The 17,215-nt window shown below is 37.7% G+C and overlaps 1 protein-coding gene across 1 annotated transcript; it reads left to right on the forward strand.

Annotated features, from left to right (window-relative positions):
• Window positions 1–2,836: 2,836 nt before the first annotated feature.
• Window positions 2,837–15,296, forward strand: LOC148716076 (uncharacterized). Its single transcript, XM_088745584.1, has 8 exons — window positions 2,837–2,971; window positions 7,519–7,599; window positions 8,059–8,140; window positions 8,709–8,775; window positions 9,932–10,515; window positions 12,544–12,739; window positions 13,324–14,090; window positions 14,440–15,296. The coding sequence occupies exons 2-8, from the start codon at window positions 7,546–7,548 to the stop codon at window positions 15,129–15,131; spliced, it is 2,442 nt and encodes an 813-aa protein (XP_088601710.1). The 5' UTR covers window positions 2,837–2,971; window positions 7,519–7,545; the 3' UTR covers window positions 15,132–15,296.
• The last annotated feature ends 1,919 nt before the right edge of the window (window positions 15,297–17,215 follow it).

Genomic DNA, 17,215 nt, shown 5'->3' on the forward strand with positions numbered 1-17,215 from the left:
CTTCCAAGACCCATGGTAAGAAGCCTTTTTAAGCGCCGCCACGTGCAGACAAATTTTACTTTATCACGTGACAACAGTATATACTTATCGATGAGAGTGAATGATTCTCATTGGTCAATTTTCTGACGGGTCAAATCTCCCTAAAAACAAGTCAAAACATAGTTGAAGGGGAAATTGGCGTTTGCGAGTTGCAATGTTTAATCCTTTCTTTAATGCGGTATTGCGGTGAAGGATCGTGAAGAACAACTCGCACTGCGGTGTTACGGTGATCTGAAACGTTGCGGTGTACGATGTTTGTGATATCAAGCCGACGGTTTTCCATGAAATAAATCATTTCTGGTGTTGCAGTTTATTCTTTGACCCTTTTCAAATCTAGATTTTGATAACCCGTGGTTAATTGTCGAACAAAGTAAGCAATACATCCAAGTTAATCTTTAATAAACATTTGGTATTCACAAATCCCTATGTCCCCCTCCTAGCTATTAATCTTTTAACATATTGACAACGTTACACGGGATTAATAATAATAATAATAATAATAATAACAATAAACAATCTTTAAGGAGGAAGCGCCCGTCACGTAAATACGTGGTTTTCAGAGAGGTCCTCCGTAAAAATAAAAGTATTAAAAGCTAAAATAAGAAATACAATTGTCACAGATGTAAAACGGCGTATATCTAAAGTTTTATCCATCATTTAAAGTATTTATCCATTAAGAATCTTGTAAGGTTTTCCTTAAAAATTGTGCATGGCATTGGCCTTCTTAAAAATACTGGGAGGGACATCCAGTCATTTATAAAACGGAAGTAGGACACCCTCTTTCTGCATTCCGTTTTAGGTTTAGGCAGTCTAGGTAAGTAGCCATTTCTAGTGTTGTAGCCATGCGAACTTCTCAATGTCGATTCAAAACTTTCAAAATGTTGCGGAATGTCTCCTTTATTGCATTTTCTACGGTGGTACAACGATGAAATAGACGTCTTCCAGCCAGAGGGAACCAATTCAGACACTTCAGAGCTTCTGAAGAAGACATCTTGCCTAATTTCATTTTCTTCGCAAATTTGTTCTGAAAACTTTGCAATTTTTCCATTTCTGAGTTTAGACTGGGTTGATCTCCCCACACTGTGTCGGCATAGTCTAGGTGAGGCAGCACTAGCCCATTGTAGAAGGCTATGTAAGTTCTATTGTCTAACATATGAAATATGCGATTAAACAAAGAAAGACGATGACCTAATTTTTTTAGCAAATTGCTGATATGTGGCTTCCAGCTCCATTTTGCATCCGTTGTCACTCCCAGATTTGAATGACTGCACGCGATCGATTTGCGTACCATTTGGTTGCAACTCAAAGTCTTCAAATAAGGATAGCATCCTTTTACTGCCTGCCAGCATAAACTTGGTCTTCTTGACATTTATAGTCACTGTTATCAGTGTACCAGTTACTGATTTCATTGAATTCACGTTCTAGAGCAATTTGAAGTTCTTGACGTGTTGATGCGTCACAAAATAGAACAGCATCATCTGTATATAAAATCATCCGGGTCTCTTTAACAGCATTTGGCAGGCTATTAATGTACACATTAAATAGCAAGGGACCCAAAATGCTGCCTTGTGGCACGCCAAGTGTGATGGTATGTGGCTCTGATAATTTTCCGTTTATCAAAATACTTTGCTGTCTATGAGCAAGATGGCAAAATTAGCTGTCGTTGCGCTAATGGTGCGTTTAACTGAAGGTAGAAAAATTACACAACAAGTTTGCACATTCGAGGTCATCCGCAACAATGTCTTTGGAACTGATTCTCTCTGATTCTGTTGACTTACCAAGACTGGCAGTGTCGTAGCGGAAACTTTGCGATCCATACATGAGACATCGTTAGCTTGTGTTTTGTTTTCCCATGCGGCATTTCAGGTCTAAAAGGAATTCCTAGCTTTATCCTTTGTAAATTATGCTTACATATGCTCATGGATAAGAGTATTATGGCATGACTTAAAATGAGTACACAAAACATACAAGCTAAAGAGCTATCTTGATTAGCCTGATCCTATATTTCGAGATACCCGATTAAACTGTTGCATAATCAGCAATTCACGCCGCCATTTACGTTTTATCACAATAGAATCGTTGCTAATTAGTGTACAATGTAGTGTGACCGTAATATATGCAGAATGCTAGCAGGTATAAAACTCGTGAATTTTGGCCCTTCTTATTATTACTTGGATTAGTGTGTGCGCGAATAAAGAACTTTGTTTTTACAGAACCGAGTAGTTAACATAAACGTTTATCTATTTATATAGCCATGTTCAACAACAACATTTTCTATGACTGATTCTTTCTCTCGTTGCAGTACTCATTTCACTATAACTTGACTTATAAACCGTTGACTCGATCGGAGTCAAGTTTTATACTATTATTATGTAGAGGGTCTGTAGAAAATGAAAGTACAATCCTGTCTAAATTTGTTGGAAGGATATAACGGGAAAACAATAAAAGTTTTAAGTAACAATGAATATTTACAAGTTGACTTTCAAAGCTCGCTTTCAAAACGATAAAGCTTGTCCTTTACGAATACCTCTTCATGTTTGAAGCAAGAAAAGTCCCACCTATGGAAACAATTCCTGCTATCTAGCAGAAGAGAAATTTGCCTTGTTTAACACTGCGTCTTCGAAAAAACTCTTTTAATGATGCATGGCATCCCCAGGCCCCGCTCACCTGATGTATTTGAATCACATTGAAATAAGCCGTTTTTTTTGTTAAAAAACCAATGAATATTTACAAGTTGACTTTTCTTCTATGAAGATGTAATTTAGCCCATATGATTCAAATACGTCAAGTGAGTGGGGCCAGGTATCATTTGAAGACACAGTGTTAAACGAGGCAAATTTCTTTTCTGCTAGATAAATTATCTCAGTTGCTGAATTCTTGGAAACATCGTGGTGAATAGCGTGTGATGCAAAGCATCTGGGAAAGCTACTAGGTAAGCTAACGAATCTATGCTTTAATTAAAATTGTGAGATAGAGCTACAACGGCGACCTTTGATAAGATAGTGGAAGAGTTAATTCGAACTCAGTCAAAAGGAATAAGGGACCTAAAGCAGAAAGGAAGGCAACACCAAGGAAGAGGTCGATTATTTGGGGCTCCTACGGATAACAGAATACCTCGTATTCTGAAGGGATAACCCTGTTTAAATAAACCTCAACCTCAACATAACGTATCTAAGCAGCGTTGAGCTCCAAATGGAAATTGAACTGAATAAACGTACAACGTACAGTCGGAGTCAAGTTTCACAATATTATGTAGAGGGTCTGAAGAAAATGAACGTACAATTTCGTGTAAATTTGTTGGAAGGTTGGAGCAGCGAAAACAATAAAAGTTTAAGTGAGCAATGAATATTTACAAGTTGACTTTTCTTCTACAATTGAGCTTCTGTTCCTAACATATTAGTTCTTTCTAAATTTTTCGAGGGTCCGAGAGTTTGGGGGGTGGGAGGGGGCTCGAGGTTTTTGCACTCTTAACCATGCTATCGAGATGTAATTTAGCGCATGAGTCTTCTGTCAATATGATTCAAATACATCAGGTGAGTGAGGCCAGGCGATGCCAGGCATCATTTAAAGGGTTCTTTCGAAGACATAGTGTTTCTTTTCTGCAGGATAGCAGGAATTGTTTCTATATGTGGGACTTTTCTTGTTTCAAACATGAAGAAGTATTCGTAAAAGACAAGCTTTAACGTTTTGAAAGCGAGGGTTATTCAGCAACGCAACGGTAAATTATATTTTAAGGGCGAACTGCATATAACTGTAGTACAAACAAGAAACGTTTCAATATATACCATGAAAAATTGTCAAATAATGGTGAATTCTTGGAAACATCGTGGTGAAAAGGGCGTGATGCAAAGCATCTGTGAAAGCTACTAGTTAACGAATTTATGCTTTAATCACAGTTGTGAGATACAACGAAAACGGCGAGGGACCTCAAGCAGTCAGGACGGCAACGCTAAGGAAGACGTCGATTATTTATGGCACCCATAAGGGATAATCCTGTTTCAGTAGAGGTTTTCTATCAAGAAACGATTTTCTACTTTTAATTACAATTTCGAAAATGCATGTGTTACCGTCTTTCACAGCATCACACCTCAACCTCGGTATAACGTATCTAAGCGACGTTGAGATCCAAATAAAAATGAAAATAATTTGCCGTCGCGGTTTCCATTCGCAGACAACGCAAATTTCGTGATTTCACGTTGTTAGGGACTTTAAGCAGTCAGGACGGCAACGTCACTGAAGACCTCGATTAAAAAATGAGTTACTACTTTTAGTTAGAATTTCGAAAATTGCTGCATGTGTTTACCGTCTCATAGGGTGCCAGACCTCAAACTCAACATAACGTATAAAAGTAGCGTTGAGTTCCAAATGTAAATTAAAATAATTTGCCGCCGCGGTCTCGCTCTGCAGACGACGCAAATTTTGGTGATTTCACGTTGCTGTTTTGCAAAGGACGGCTAAGAAATGTACAAACTTTTAAAACGCACGTTCTGGGCTATTGTTCTGCCAATTAGATCTATTGTTTTTCCACGTTCTCGTTGCCGTAGCCGTTGTGGTTTGCTTAAAGTCCCTGTTGTTTTGCGGAGAACGGCTAAGAAATGTACAAAGTTTTAAAACGCACATGCAGGCTATTATTCTTCCCATTAGATTTTTTGTCTAACCACCTCCTCGTTGCCGTCGCCATCTTGGTTTTCTTAAGGTCCTTAATGATATATGAAGTCTTGAAGCCTTTGAACGCATTTCACTTCATCTAGAGTCCATCTAAACGTTGAGTAGATATGGGGCGCCGTTTGTAAATTTTTTATTTAGTTCGTTTTAGGTCGTATTTTACGGGATATGTTTTTTTTAATTTATGATAATTTCATTTTATCCATTGGTTGTTTAATAAAACCAATCGGTGGGTGCCATTTGTAAATTTATTAATTGATATAACCAATCCTGCGTTACGTGGTTATTTGATATAATCAATCGGATGGGCGCCGTTTGTAAATTTATTATTTGATATAACCAAACTTGCGTTACGTGGTTATTTGATAAAACCAATTTTATGAAATTATTTTTTAAAATAACCAAGGTGTCGTCAGACTTGTTGAGTTCCAGACCTGACCGGCTTAGTTTTCGCCCCAGCAGTGTTGCAGCGCGTGTTCAGTATAGCCTATTCCGAATTCGCTGTGGACTAACTGCCCGGCAGTCAGAAAATTTCAAGATGAAAGATAAAAATCGCTAAATATTTTTGCAAGTGTGCAAATGAGCCTGTGGATCATATTTCAAAAGAGAATATTCAATTTGTCCGTGACTCGAGAGGTCTCAAGTTCCATGGGAATCTATACTAAAATGGCCAAGAAATATTTCGGGACGACAGATTTATCCAGAAGAGTATTTGATTTGCTGTTATAAGCGAAAAACGCACGAATTTCTTACGTGTATAAAACCCACGCGGTAAAATTCACCATGCTTAGATTGTTGTTTACTTGCCTTCATGGCCAGAAATTGCGCAGTGCTATGTTGAACATTCTGAAAATTCTTCGATTTCACGCAAAAGTCTATTAAAAAATAATTTTTTGAACACATTGTTACTCGAACATAACATTTACCGGGCCATCGAATCGTCAAATTGTCGCTAGGCCCTGCTTGGAGTCCGAAAGTTCGGTTTTCACTTTACGTCCATTAAATTCGCATCCCTTAGAGAACCGAAGTGTCGTTGACTCAAGAGCTTATTCTATCACCTTTAAGACCTTGATATCCATTCTTTTCCAAGCAGAGTATTCTATAGCATTGTTGCTTTACATTCTTAGTTCCACAATAACTCGATCGCAAATGAACGAAAATCCGACTTGAAAATATTGAGGGTCGACCGCGCGGACGCCAGTTAGTGATTTTTATCTTTCATCTTAGAATTTTCTGACTCCCAGGCAATTATTCCACAGCGAACTTAGAATAGGCTATACTAAACACGCGGTGCAATACTGCTGGGGCGAAAACTGAGTCGGTCGGGTCTGGAACTCATCGATTTTGAGGACACTTTGGTTATTGTAAATAACCAATTTCATAAAATTGGTTATATCAAATAACCAATTTCACCCGATTGGTTATATCAAATAATAAATTTACAAACGGCGCCCACCGATTGGTTATATTAAATAACCAATGGAGAAAATAAAATTATCATAAATAAAAAACATAATATATGATAAATTTACAAACGGCGCACCATAAGTAGACGTTTTTTTCATGGTTCAGTTGTTTCCAATAGTTTTGTGGTTGTAATGTTTGCACACTCTTAATCGTCGGTTCGATTTTGGTTTGGAGATTATGTTGTAGTTATTGTATCACATAATGTCGGCATAGTGAATAAAATTATTGAGTATTTTATTTCTCTTCCGAATCTCTGGAAGGCTTGCAAACTTTGCAATAAGATTATGGATTTTTCACTTCTGGAAACAAATCTCAGTTCATTGTGCCAACGATCTCGCCGAAATTATGAAAGTGTCGTGTTAGAAATCGCGTCTTAGGAAGGAATCGTTAGGAAGGAAACAAGGAAGGATAACGAAGCCATGCTTGCATTAAAATTGTGTGATACAGCGTGTAGACTTGAACGCTCGAATAAGTTTTAATTTCACGAAGATCTGGTTTGACTGTACAAAAAAGGAAACAAACGTAAACAAAACGAAGCGAAACGAAAATACTACAGTGACAACATACAAGATTTGTGGACTCGAAGGAAACGTAAAGAAAACATTCATGAGAAGAATAAACAAACATTTAGGACCGAACTTTGACTTCTGGAGGTCCGAGCACATGGTCCATACCATAATATCAACAATACATGACGTAGATTACCAGTCCCCCGCGGACTGAACACCGGAAACGTTTTGTAACTTACACAGCGGCATTAGATGCTTTTGGTAAGTTACGGAACGAATTTTGAATTTCAACTGAATCACAAGTAATAATTTGAGGAGAAGCCTTAAAATTATTTAACGCCTTTAACACTTTATCTAAACGTAGGCTGAAATTTCTGTGGTATCCTTGGTTCCACGTGACGTCGTCAAAATTAAAAAAAATAAATAAAAAAAAAATAAAAAAGAATTATCATTCCTTATGAGATTTTAGTTCCGTTATTAGTACAGTTGAAGACTTGACTTTTTAAAAAATTTCAGTTTGATTGGGTTTTCGTCTTGTGATAAAGTAAGGTTGAATATCTAAGCCTTTATGTGACATTTTTTATCGTAGGCTGTCACTTAAGTTAAAAAATGACTTATACCTGATGATATTTCACAATAAAACGCATAGTTGCCATTTGTCCGTAGGCCGCCGCAGCAAAAAATAAATAATGCAGGAATTATATTTTTTGGGGGGATGAGTGGGTTGAGGCGTACACTTTGTGAGAGAAAAAACCATTAATTTTCGACGTGTATTATGGCTTATTGGAAAATAATGACTTTTGCATCTCTGCTAGAAATCTTTCTGGTTTTATTTCAGACTCTTTCTCAGGTTATAAATATCAATATGATCATTTCCAAACTGGTTACAACTCGTTCATTAAGATGTCGGCTGGGTTTGGTATGTGAATTATTCTTGAATTTTTCTATTTTATTCAATTGTGTTGATAACGTAAGCATTTGGGATTGGAGCCAGGGCTACCAGACCCTCTTTCTTAAAAAGGATTGAGAAGGATAATTAGTAGATTGTAGATGTTTGCAGGCATTTCAGAAAAGAAAAACGTCACATTTGATGGTTTATACTTGAGGATAAGGAAGGCTCCAGAAGTAAGGGAGCTACTATGGTAACTCGTTAATCCAAACATTTTGGATGTGTCACACTGATCTAGCAGTTAACTATCCTTTACAATTGTGATAAACCTTTTTAGAGAAGATCGCTGTGTACTGTCAACTCAGCCATTGCATTCCACAAACTTGGGAATAATTGAATACTTAAAATAGCTTAAACTTAAGTTCAGACCTCTTTATTCAGTCTCGTGTGGACTGATTTTAATCTTTTACTGTTTCTGTTTTCACTCAGCTCGCCTGTAGTGTGTTAGCTTTGTGGGTACTTTCGGATGTGCAGTGGTCGCCAACGATTCTTATTAGGAGACAGCTTTCAGGTAAAGAACGCTCTTTATGATGACTGTAATCTTTCTGAAAGCAGAAGAGCACTGCTGTTTTATTTATTTCTCAGAAAAGGGAAATTGAAATGGGATTCCTTCTCTGGTGCCTCCCTTTTTAAATTCCTTATGTGGCAACAAATTTAGCCATACAACAGGGCTGATAAAATTATACTCACTAGAATGCCTGCCTCTCTATGTCCACAAATTTTGTGCATGGACTTTTATTGACATCAGGTCAGAGAAAAACTTTACTTAACCCTTTACAACCTAATGTCAGTTAACATATCCTCCAAACTGTTCTCTACACATTTCCTAAAGTTCTGACAAGGAGAATTAGTTAAATAATGAAGATCTTCTTTAGCTGGCAATCATTCCCTGTGTTCTCGATGCCTAGATGTGTGATTCAGGGGTGATAATGTTGAGAGAACTAGGCACTAGTCACTTTTAGGGGTCAAAGGGTTGAAAGAAGAGTTGTAGTAAATGTGAAAGCCAGGAAAGTTTTTCAAATAAATGATCGATTATGGGTCTTCACAACCAATTGATTGATGTTATGTTTTTGTTGCAGAAAACTTTACCGACCATCAAAAGTCCTCTGATATGGAAAAAAATCAAATCAAGTGCAAACCTCACAGGTAGAAAGAGGCATACGCGATGCTCTAATCTAAATCTAAATCTAAATATCGTTATGTCGGCAAAATCGTTTAGGACACCACGCCAATGCTCTATTTCAATGATTAGCTTAATATCAAATAAAATCAAGTGCAAGCCTCACAGGTAGAAAGAGGCATAAGCGATGCTCTATTTCAACGATTAGCTTAATATCAAATCAAATCAATTGCAAGCCCCACAGGTAGAAAGAGGCATAAGCGATGCTCTATTTCAATGATTAGCTTAAAATCAAATCAAATCAAGTGCAAGCCTCACAGGTAGAAAGAGGCATAAGCGATGCTCTATTTCAATGATTAGCTTAAAATCAAATCAAATCAAGTGCAAGCCTCACAGGTAGAAAGAGGCATAAGCGATGCTCTATTTCAATGATTAGCTTGATATTGTGATGTAAATCCTCTAATAAGCCCCCCCTCTAATAGGGCCTCCCTCTTTAGAGAAAGAAATTTATTAAGCCCCCCCAACCCCTCTCCATGTCAGTAAGAACAATAGATTTTATTCAAGTACTGTAGTTTTAGTTTGTCATTTAAACTTGATTATATGGTGATTGAATGGTTAATGTTATCATGTTGGCATCAATAGAATATGGTATACGGAAATTACAGAGCGATACTAAAAATATAACATGGCTATTCAAGGTCCATTGAGAGAGGTAGATCATAAGATTGAGAGTTCTTTATTGAGTTCTAAACTAATACTTCCCCTCTTATAAGCCACCTCCCCAAAATACTTGAAATGAATAAGCCTGGGGGGGGGGGGCTTATTAGAAGATTTACGGTATTTATTTAGTCAAGCCGTGGCAACACTCATAAACCAAACATCTGTGTGTTCATTCAATAACGGAGTCTGGAGGCAGATCCTGTCACGTGACCCCTAGGTCTTTGGCTTATTTGTGGTTCAAATAGCTTCTGTTAACCCTGAAATCGAAAAAGCTGTTACTGGCCTCAGAAATATTACCGAAGCACACACTTAATTAAGTTCTAACAACAATTTCCTTGTAAAGTGAAAGTGCAAGAAACTGTTCCTCAGGAAAATTAGTTTTTTTTTACTAGAAGGGTATGTTAATTAATTTCAAGACAATGGTTTCCAGCACACCTCAACTGAAAATTTGTTCTTTTGCAGGCCAGATAAAGTTGGTCATGAACAAATTCTTAAATTTTATGGATCTCCAGGACAATCAGAGGAGCGAAAGTGTGCTGATATACATCACCCGGACATCTGTTCATACCAGTTAACTAAGTTAATGGAACATATTGTGTCTTGTGATGCAAAGGTGTGTGGGTCCTCAGAGATTCAAGTGGCTTCTGTAGATCCACAAATGGGAAAAGCTGTTGATGACTGGGAAACCTTACCAAAAGACAACCTGAGTTATAAAGTACAGGAGGCAGTGAAAAAAAACCTGGAGAAAGGATTTACTTTCTTGTTCCTTAGATGTGGAAATATTTATCAAGCCTTGAGTTTTCCTCCCATCTTTAAGGAAAATGAAAATGCAAAAGGTAGAAGTGCTATTAATGTAAATATTATTATGCTGGACTCTGTCTCAAGACCACACTTCTATCGAATTATGCCAAAAGCTACAAAGGCTTTGCGGAAGATAAAGGAGGATTCTACAATCAAGGCCACATTCCTGGACTTTGAACTTGTGCAGAGCATTGGTCAACAGACTTTTGAAAACTTAAGACCATTCTTCAGTGGTGTTCTGAAAGGTGCGTTGACAAAATTCTCCACTGTTATTAATTGATTTGTAATTGTTTGTTTGCTGTTTGGTTAGTGTGGCCACAAGCGAAAAAAGGACTCAGTAGTAAGGATTAAAGGAATTTATCAACATAAGTTACCTTAAATTTAAACCTGCTGGACCAACACTAGTTGTGGATTATGAGGTCTGATCATCTGAGGGAGAACTAGAAGTCTTAGTGAAGGATAGCATTTCAACAAACTTTGTAGAAGTCATCATCAAAGTCAAATAACGTATATGAGAACGATCCTTCGCAGTAAAGCACTATTTGAGCAATAGTGAAAATCAGACCTGGAAAAAATTTCAGGCCTGTACGGGATTAGAACCACTGACCTCTGCGATACTAGTGCAGCGCTCTACCAATTGAGCTAACAAGCCAACTGGGAGCAGGCCATCAAATTAATTCGATATAAACCCGTAGATGATAAATCAAACAACAACAAACATATGAAACATATGTGTGAACTGCGGTTATGAGACGTATATGAGAACGATCCTTCGCAGTAAAGCACTATTTGAGCAATAGTGAAAATCAGACCTGAAAAAAAATTTCAGGCCTGTACGGGATTCGAACCACTGACCTCTGCGATACTAGTGCAGCGCTCTACCAATTGAGCTAACAAGCCAACTGGGAGCAGGCCATCAAATTAATTCGATATAAACCCGTAGATGATAAATCAAACAACAACAAACATATGAAACATATGTGTGAACTGCGGTTATGAGACGTATATGAGAACGATCCTTCGCAGTAAAGCACTATTTGAGCAATAGTGAAAATCAGACCTGAAAAAAAATTTCAGGCCTGAAATTTTTTTCAGGTCTGATTTTCACTATTGCTCAAATAGTGCTTTACTGCGAAGGATCGTTCTCATATACGTCTCATAACCGCAGTTCACACATATGTTTCATATGTTTGTTGTTGTTTGATTTATCATCTACGGGTTTATATCGAATTAATTTGATGGCCTGCTCCCAGTTGGCTTGTTAGCTCAATTGGTAGAGCGCTGCACTAGTATCGCAGAGGTCAGTGAATCCCGTACAGGCCTGAAATTTTTTTCAGGTCTGATTTTCACTATTGCTCAAATAGTGCTTTACTGCGAAGGATCGTTCTCATATACGTCTCATAACCGCAGTTCACACATATGTTTCATATGTTTGTTGTTGTTTAAAGTCAAATAACTCAATGATTATGTCTGATCAAGTTGTCAGAGTGTTTTTACTCACTGCTAGCTATCAACAAAAGTCCTTTTGAGAAGCACTGTCACCCAGACTTGTGGACCGCATGACCAGTGCTAGTTGCAAATATAACCTCCGTTTATGGGTGTCAATTAAATCTCTCATTAAGAATGCCACCCGTAAAGAAACTTCTATTAATTAATATTTCATTGTACATTGTAAATGTTTCCTTTTCAAGTTAGAATTTGCACTCGATTCTCGGGTTGATACACGCGCACACGATAAACAACAAACCAATATAGGATCTTTTTTTTCTTCATTCCTTTCCTATTTTTTGAGGCGTTCTTATATCGAAGCGGTCAACTGAAATCATTGCGTGAAGAAATTACCTAATTAAGTATTATGCAATCATAGCTCTAAGAATAATATCGGTTTGGGCAACGAGCACGTGGCAATGAAAAGAAACAAGGGAAGTAAAAAACTAGCGATAGGTTTCGCTTTAAATCACAACTACGAGTTAACATAATCACAAAACAAAATGTTGCTTAATACCAACGTTCGCGGGTCTTGACTACTCTATCGAGGATTACGGTCTAACTTGTCTTCTAGTTTACAAACGATCTTGATTACACGAGGTCTTATCCTGAAATGAAACGCGCGTTAACTATAATTTTCTGTCTTAAAATGAACTAGCCACGGAGGCTTTAATCCAACCATGAAATATTTCGCAGCTTCTTTAGGAAGCGGTAACATTTAGCTTTAACGGAAGCGGTTACATACAGTATGTTTTGTCTTAAACCTGATTAATAAAATTTATCAGATGACAATGAAGTTAGTGCCTCTGCAAGCAATAAAAAGGCTCCTTTGGGCGTGGAAGTGCTGTATGGGGCCTTCAAGAAGTGGGGCTACCAGACACTGTTTCAAGAAGACCTTTGCTGGTACGACATATGGGGGACTGCATTGACAGATAACGAAAGGAGAAAAATGCCTAAAACAAATTCTGATTACAAAGAGAGGTGAGTAACTTGTAGAATGATAGTTATTCAATTGTTTTCTCATTGTGTGATTAGTTTGGGTGGTGGGTGATGCATGGAAATGCTTGGATTGGCTACTGAAAGAACTTAAAACCTGGTTGAGTCAATTGAGAAGGCTCAGTCTTACCAGTCAAGTGGTCCAAGCTGCAGAAGCTGATCCTTGTATCCTTATCATGAAGCATCAAGAAGTTTTGCCTCCTCTCACTGAAGGGCCAGTAATCCATTATAAATAAACCCCAGCAGGTCTCCTGATAGTTTCTTGCTCGACCTATTTATATCAAAGGAAGGAGAAAAGCACTGTGAGAGTAAAAATCATAACATCCACTTCCCAGTTAACTTAAGCTTCCATTCAGATCTTTCAATTTTGATTCTGAAATGAGCAAAGATGAGAACTGCATTATAAGTATAACATTTATTGTGTAAGGAATTGGGGCCCACAAAATGTTCACAATAATGTCAATAAATTAGAATACTGAGGTGAATAATTGGGTATTAATTTTAACTTTCTATTTATTTGCACTGTTATTAGTCAGAAGGGTAATAAAGTGCTAACTGTTTTAAATCAGGTGGAAAGAATTTCAGGAAAAGATGACCAAGAAAATGATTGACCATTTTGGTATCACACATTTTTCCTGCACTGTGTTGAACAGAATTGGAAGGACCAATCATTATGACAGTCCTCAGAAAGTCTGTCTCAATGGGCAGTTTTACAGCTGGTACTTCTTTGACTACATAAGAAAGGTGTATACTGCCTTAGAAAACAACAGGAAAGACAAACCATTGATGTCATTCATGCATTTCAACACGGGACATGAGATGACCGGGACACGAATGATCAACATGGATGCCGGTATGGCAAAGTTTTTCACGGATATGGCCTTGTTTCCAGACACCTTGACTGTGATTTTTTCTGACCATGGTCACAAAATGACTCCATTCAGTTACACTGAAGAGGGAAGGAGAGAGTTATTTGATCCTGTGTTCTTCATGATCATACCCGATGGTGTTAAGGAGAAACTGGGTCCAGAAAGGATGGGAGCCTTGGTAACAAACCAAAAGCGCATCTTTATGTTGTATGATGTTCACAATGCATTCATGAGTTTGCACGATTCTCAGAATAAGGACTCCAATAATCATTTAGTGTCAGGAATATTTTCAGAGATTCCAGCAAACCGCACTTGTGCAAACTTGTACATGCTTCCCTTAACCAGATGCAAGTGTGAAGGTTTTGATGAAGCAATTCCAGTGAAGGACAATGCAGATGATCACATTTGGTTGGCAGAATTTGCTGTTGGATACATAAATGATGCTATTCAAAAGCAATACATGGACGGTAAGATGTGTTGTGTTATTTGTTCTCTGTTGTTTTGTTCTGCTGACTCTGCATTTAGTGGGCAATGAATGTAAAATACTGCTGCTGAAACAAACCGTGAAATTGAAGAAAGCAAGGGACTATGGGTAAATTAGGGTGAGTTGAGGCAGGGTCGGGTGGGTGGATGCAGGATGAATGAATGGAGAGAGATGGATTCTGCGGGTGAGGTAGGGTGAGGTTAGATGGGCCTGGTGGGTGGCCGCTATAAGTTAAGGTGAGGGTGCAGCTGGGTAAGATGAAATACTTCTGACTCTAATTAACGAAGTGCATTTGATTTCACTTTTATTTATTTTCCACTAATTCCCATCAGGAAATGCTGATGCAAAGAACAAGTATGGCTACGGAAACTGCCAGCGCTTGGTTGGAAAATCATTTGAAAAGATTGTCAAGCGATTCCGTGGAGAATACATCTTTACTACCATGGACATTCGTGTGGTCCCTCCTGTCGGATTAGCAGAGGATGAAGTTTATAGAGTCTCTGTTAAACAGTTTGCCAAACCACGACAAGGAGTATTTTTTCTCAGTTCTGTCCGGGTAACGATGTATAACAAGTTTGCCTCGTGTGTAGATAAATCTGTGGATATCAAGCTCTGCCTATGCGCCAAAGAGCAAACCACAGACGCCAACAAGAAAGAAGTATTCCTTCACAATGGAGTTCCTCGCAAAATGTTTGGCTCGGACACAACTGTGAGAGACTTGGATTCGAACTGTTTGTTATTCTTGCGACGGAATTATGGGTCGTTTTCATTTGGGTTAGAAGTGGCAAATGTTTGCCCAAATCGAACGTATACATTTAAACTAACAGGCTCTATGAATCAAAGGATATTCTCTAAGAGTTTACCTGTTGGGCTGGAGTTATTCCCGAAGACATTTCATTTTTTGACCTCTGTATACAAGTACCTCTCAAAAGTAAACGATCCTTTAGAATTAAAAGCAAGTGTAAGGATTAAGAAGGATGGAACAAACACTTTTACTAATTTGGGGACCTTCAGTGTTACATGAGAGTAAAAATGGTGGTCAAATTATTAAAAAAAAAATTTTTACCTGTACATTAAGGTCTTCAACACTTCAACTGCGATTCTATAGATTTAAATTCTCTATGAACATACGTTATGATATTTGATTTATCAATTTGTGTGTTAATAGAAGTTTGTTTCTTGCGACAAATCCGTTGTTGTAACTTGACTCGGTAAATATTAGACATATTATATAGTTTGGTTTAACAACTGTGTTGATAATGTTAATTGACCACCATAAAGATTTTCTACAACTGACGCTTCAAACGTTTGCCCTTCGTCAATTTGCATTACCAACTCAGTTGATAAAACCAAATTATGTTACTCACCCACCGTCGAAGCACCACAGCTTCTTTAGAAACTTACGCCCTTTAATAGTTTTGGACAGTGATTAAGAATTAGTTTATCTAACAGCCCGGGCCGTCCTTCGCGACGGGGGCTGGGATTCCTGCAGGCAATTACTCTTATTTACAATAACCGGCCGTTTTCTATAACCTCGATGATACAGCATATCTATATTATACTTGTATCTCTTTCAAAAGAAAGGAAATAAATGGTCCTCCCTGTTAATGTTCCCTCGGTTTTTGCACTCAACCTCGCTATCAAGGTGTGATTTGATACAAATACATCAAGATGTGATATGATTCAAGTACATCATGCAAAACTATTCGTCACTCGAAGAGTAGCTCCAACGAAACAAGGTTGCCTAGAAACAAATGAATAAAGGTTGATAGTTTCGGAAGAAACTGTTTGGGGCTGCGTCGGTGGGAGTAACGAAATAATTTGGATATATGAACAAAGTTGAAGTGGTAAATTGCCCACCGTAACGATTCCAAAAGCTGACGTTTCGAGCGTTAGCCCTTCGTCGGAGCGAATAGAGGAATTGTGGGTTGTGTGTGCTTTTAAAGGCAGAGAATGGAGCTAAGTTATTGGTGGGAACATGGCCAATTTACCTCTTCAACTTTGTTGATATATCCAAATTATTGCCTAGAAATAGACTATGGTAGAAAAATAGCGCGTTTCGAAGCGTCTAGGAAGACGTATAGGAATGCAAACAAATCCATGCTTTAACAACAACAAACATATGAAACATATGTATGAACTGCGGTTATGAAACGTATATGTGCACGATCCTTCGCAGTAAAGCACTATTTGAGCAATAGTGAAAATCAGAGGTCAGTGGTTCGAATCCCGTACAGGCCTGAAATTTTTTTCAGGTCTGATTTTCACTATTGCTCAAATAGTGCTTTACTGCGAAGGATCGTGCACATATACGTTTCATAACCGCAGTTCATACATATGTTTCATATGTTTGTTGTTGTTTGATTTATCTTCTACGGGTTTATGTCGAATTAATTTGATGGCCTGCTCCCAGATATAAATCCATGCTTTGATCAAAATTGTAAGATACAGCGACATCGGAAGCCTTTGGTAAGCCCAGATTGAAGAACTTCATTCGAAGTGAATCAAAAGGAGTCGTGATATAAGAAGCCTTATCATTATCATAGAAGGAAAACTGGCGTTTTCATTCAAACTGAAGTAGCATGCAAACTATCTGCAGGTCGAAACTATGTATTTTGAGGATTACTTTTTTCATCAGTTTTCTTTTGAAGTACTATTGAGCAAAGGTTTTAATGCAGAGACGCTTTATCTGAAAAAAAAAATAACAAAAAACTTAAAAATGATCAAAGTCAGTGTTTTTAACTATATAGTGTATGTGCTATCTCCTTAAGTATTCAACCTCCAACCATCTGTAGCTGCTCTGTGGTAGTAGCCAACTCGAAAGCTTGGCTCCTTTGGCTACTACACACTCTTTCCACTGCTTTGTGTAATTTCATGTATAGTTAGAACTCTCTTCTCTTTTTTTTTTACTTTTTTTCTTTCCTGCTGTTGTATTTTTTTAGCAAAATAAGTGTGAATAAAGTTCTGAAGTTCTGAAGCTAATTTTTAACTCGTTTTATTTTATCAAAACGTTGACTGGGTGTTCTCATTCTTCTGTGGTTTACAATGTTGACAAAATTGATCTCGAATTGTTTGCACGTTCTCATAAGTCGGTGTTAGATATTGATA

The sequence above is a fragment of the Stylophora pistillata genome, chromosome 14 (assembly GCF_964205215.1).
Source record: "Stylophora pistillata chromosome 14, jaStyPist1.2, whole genome shotgun sequence".
NCBI classification, from domain to species: domain Eukaryota; kingdom Metazoa; phylum Cnidaria; class Anthozoa; order Scleractinia; family Pocilloporidae; genus Stylophora; species Stylophora pistillata.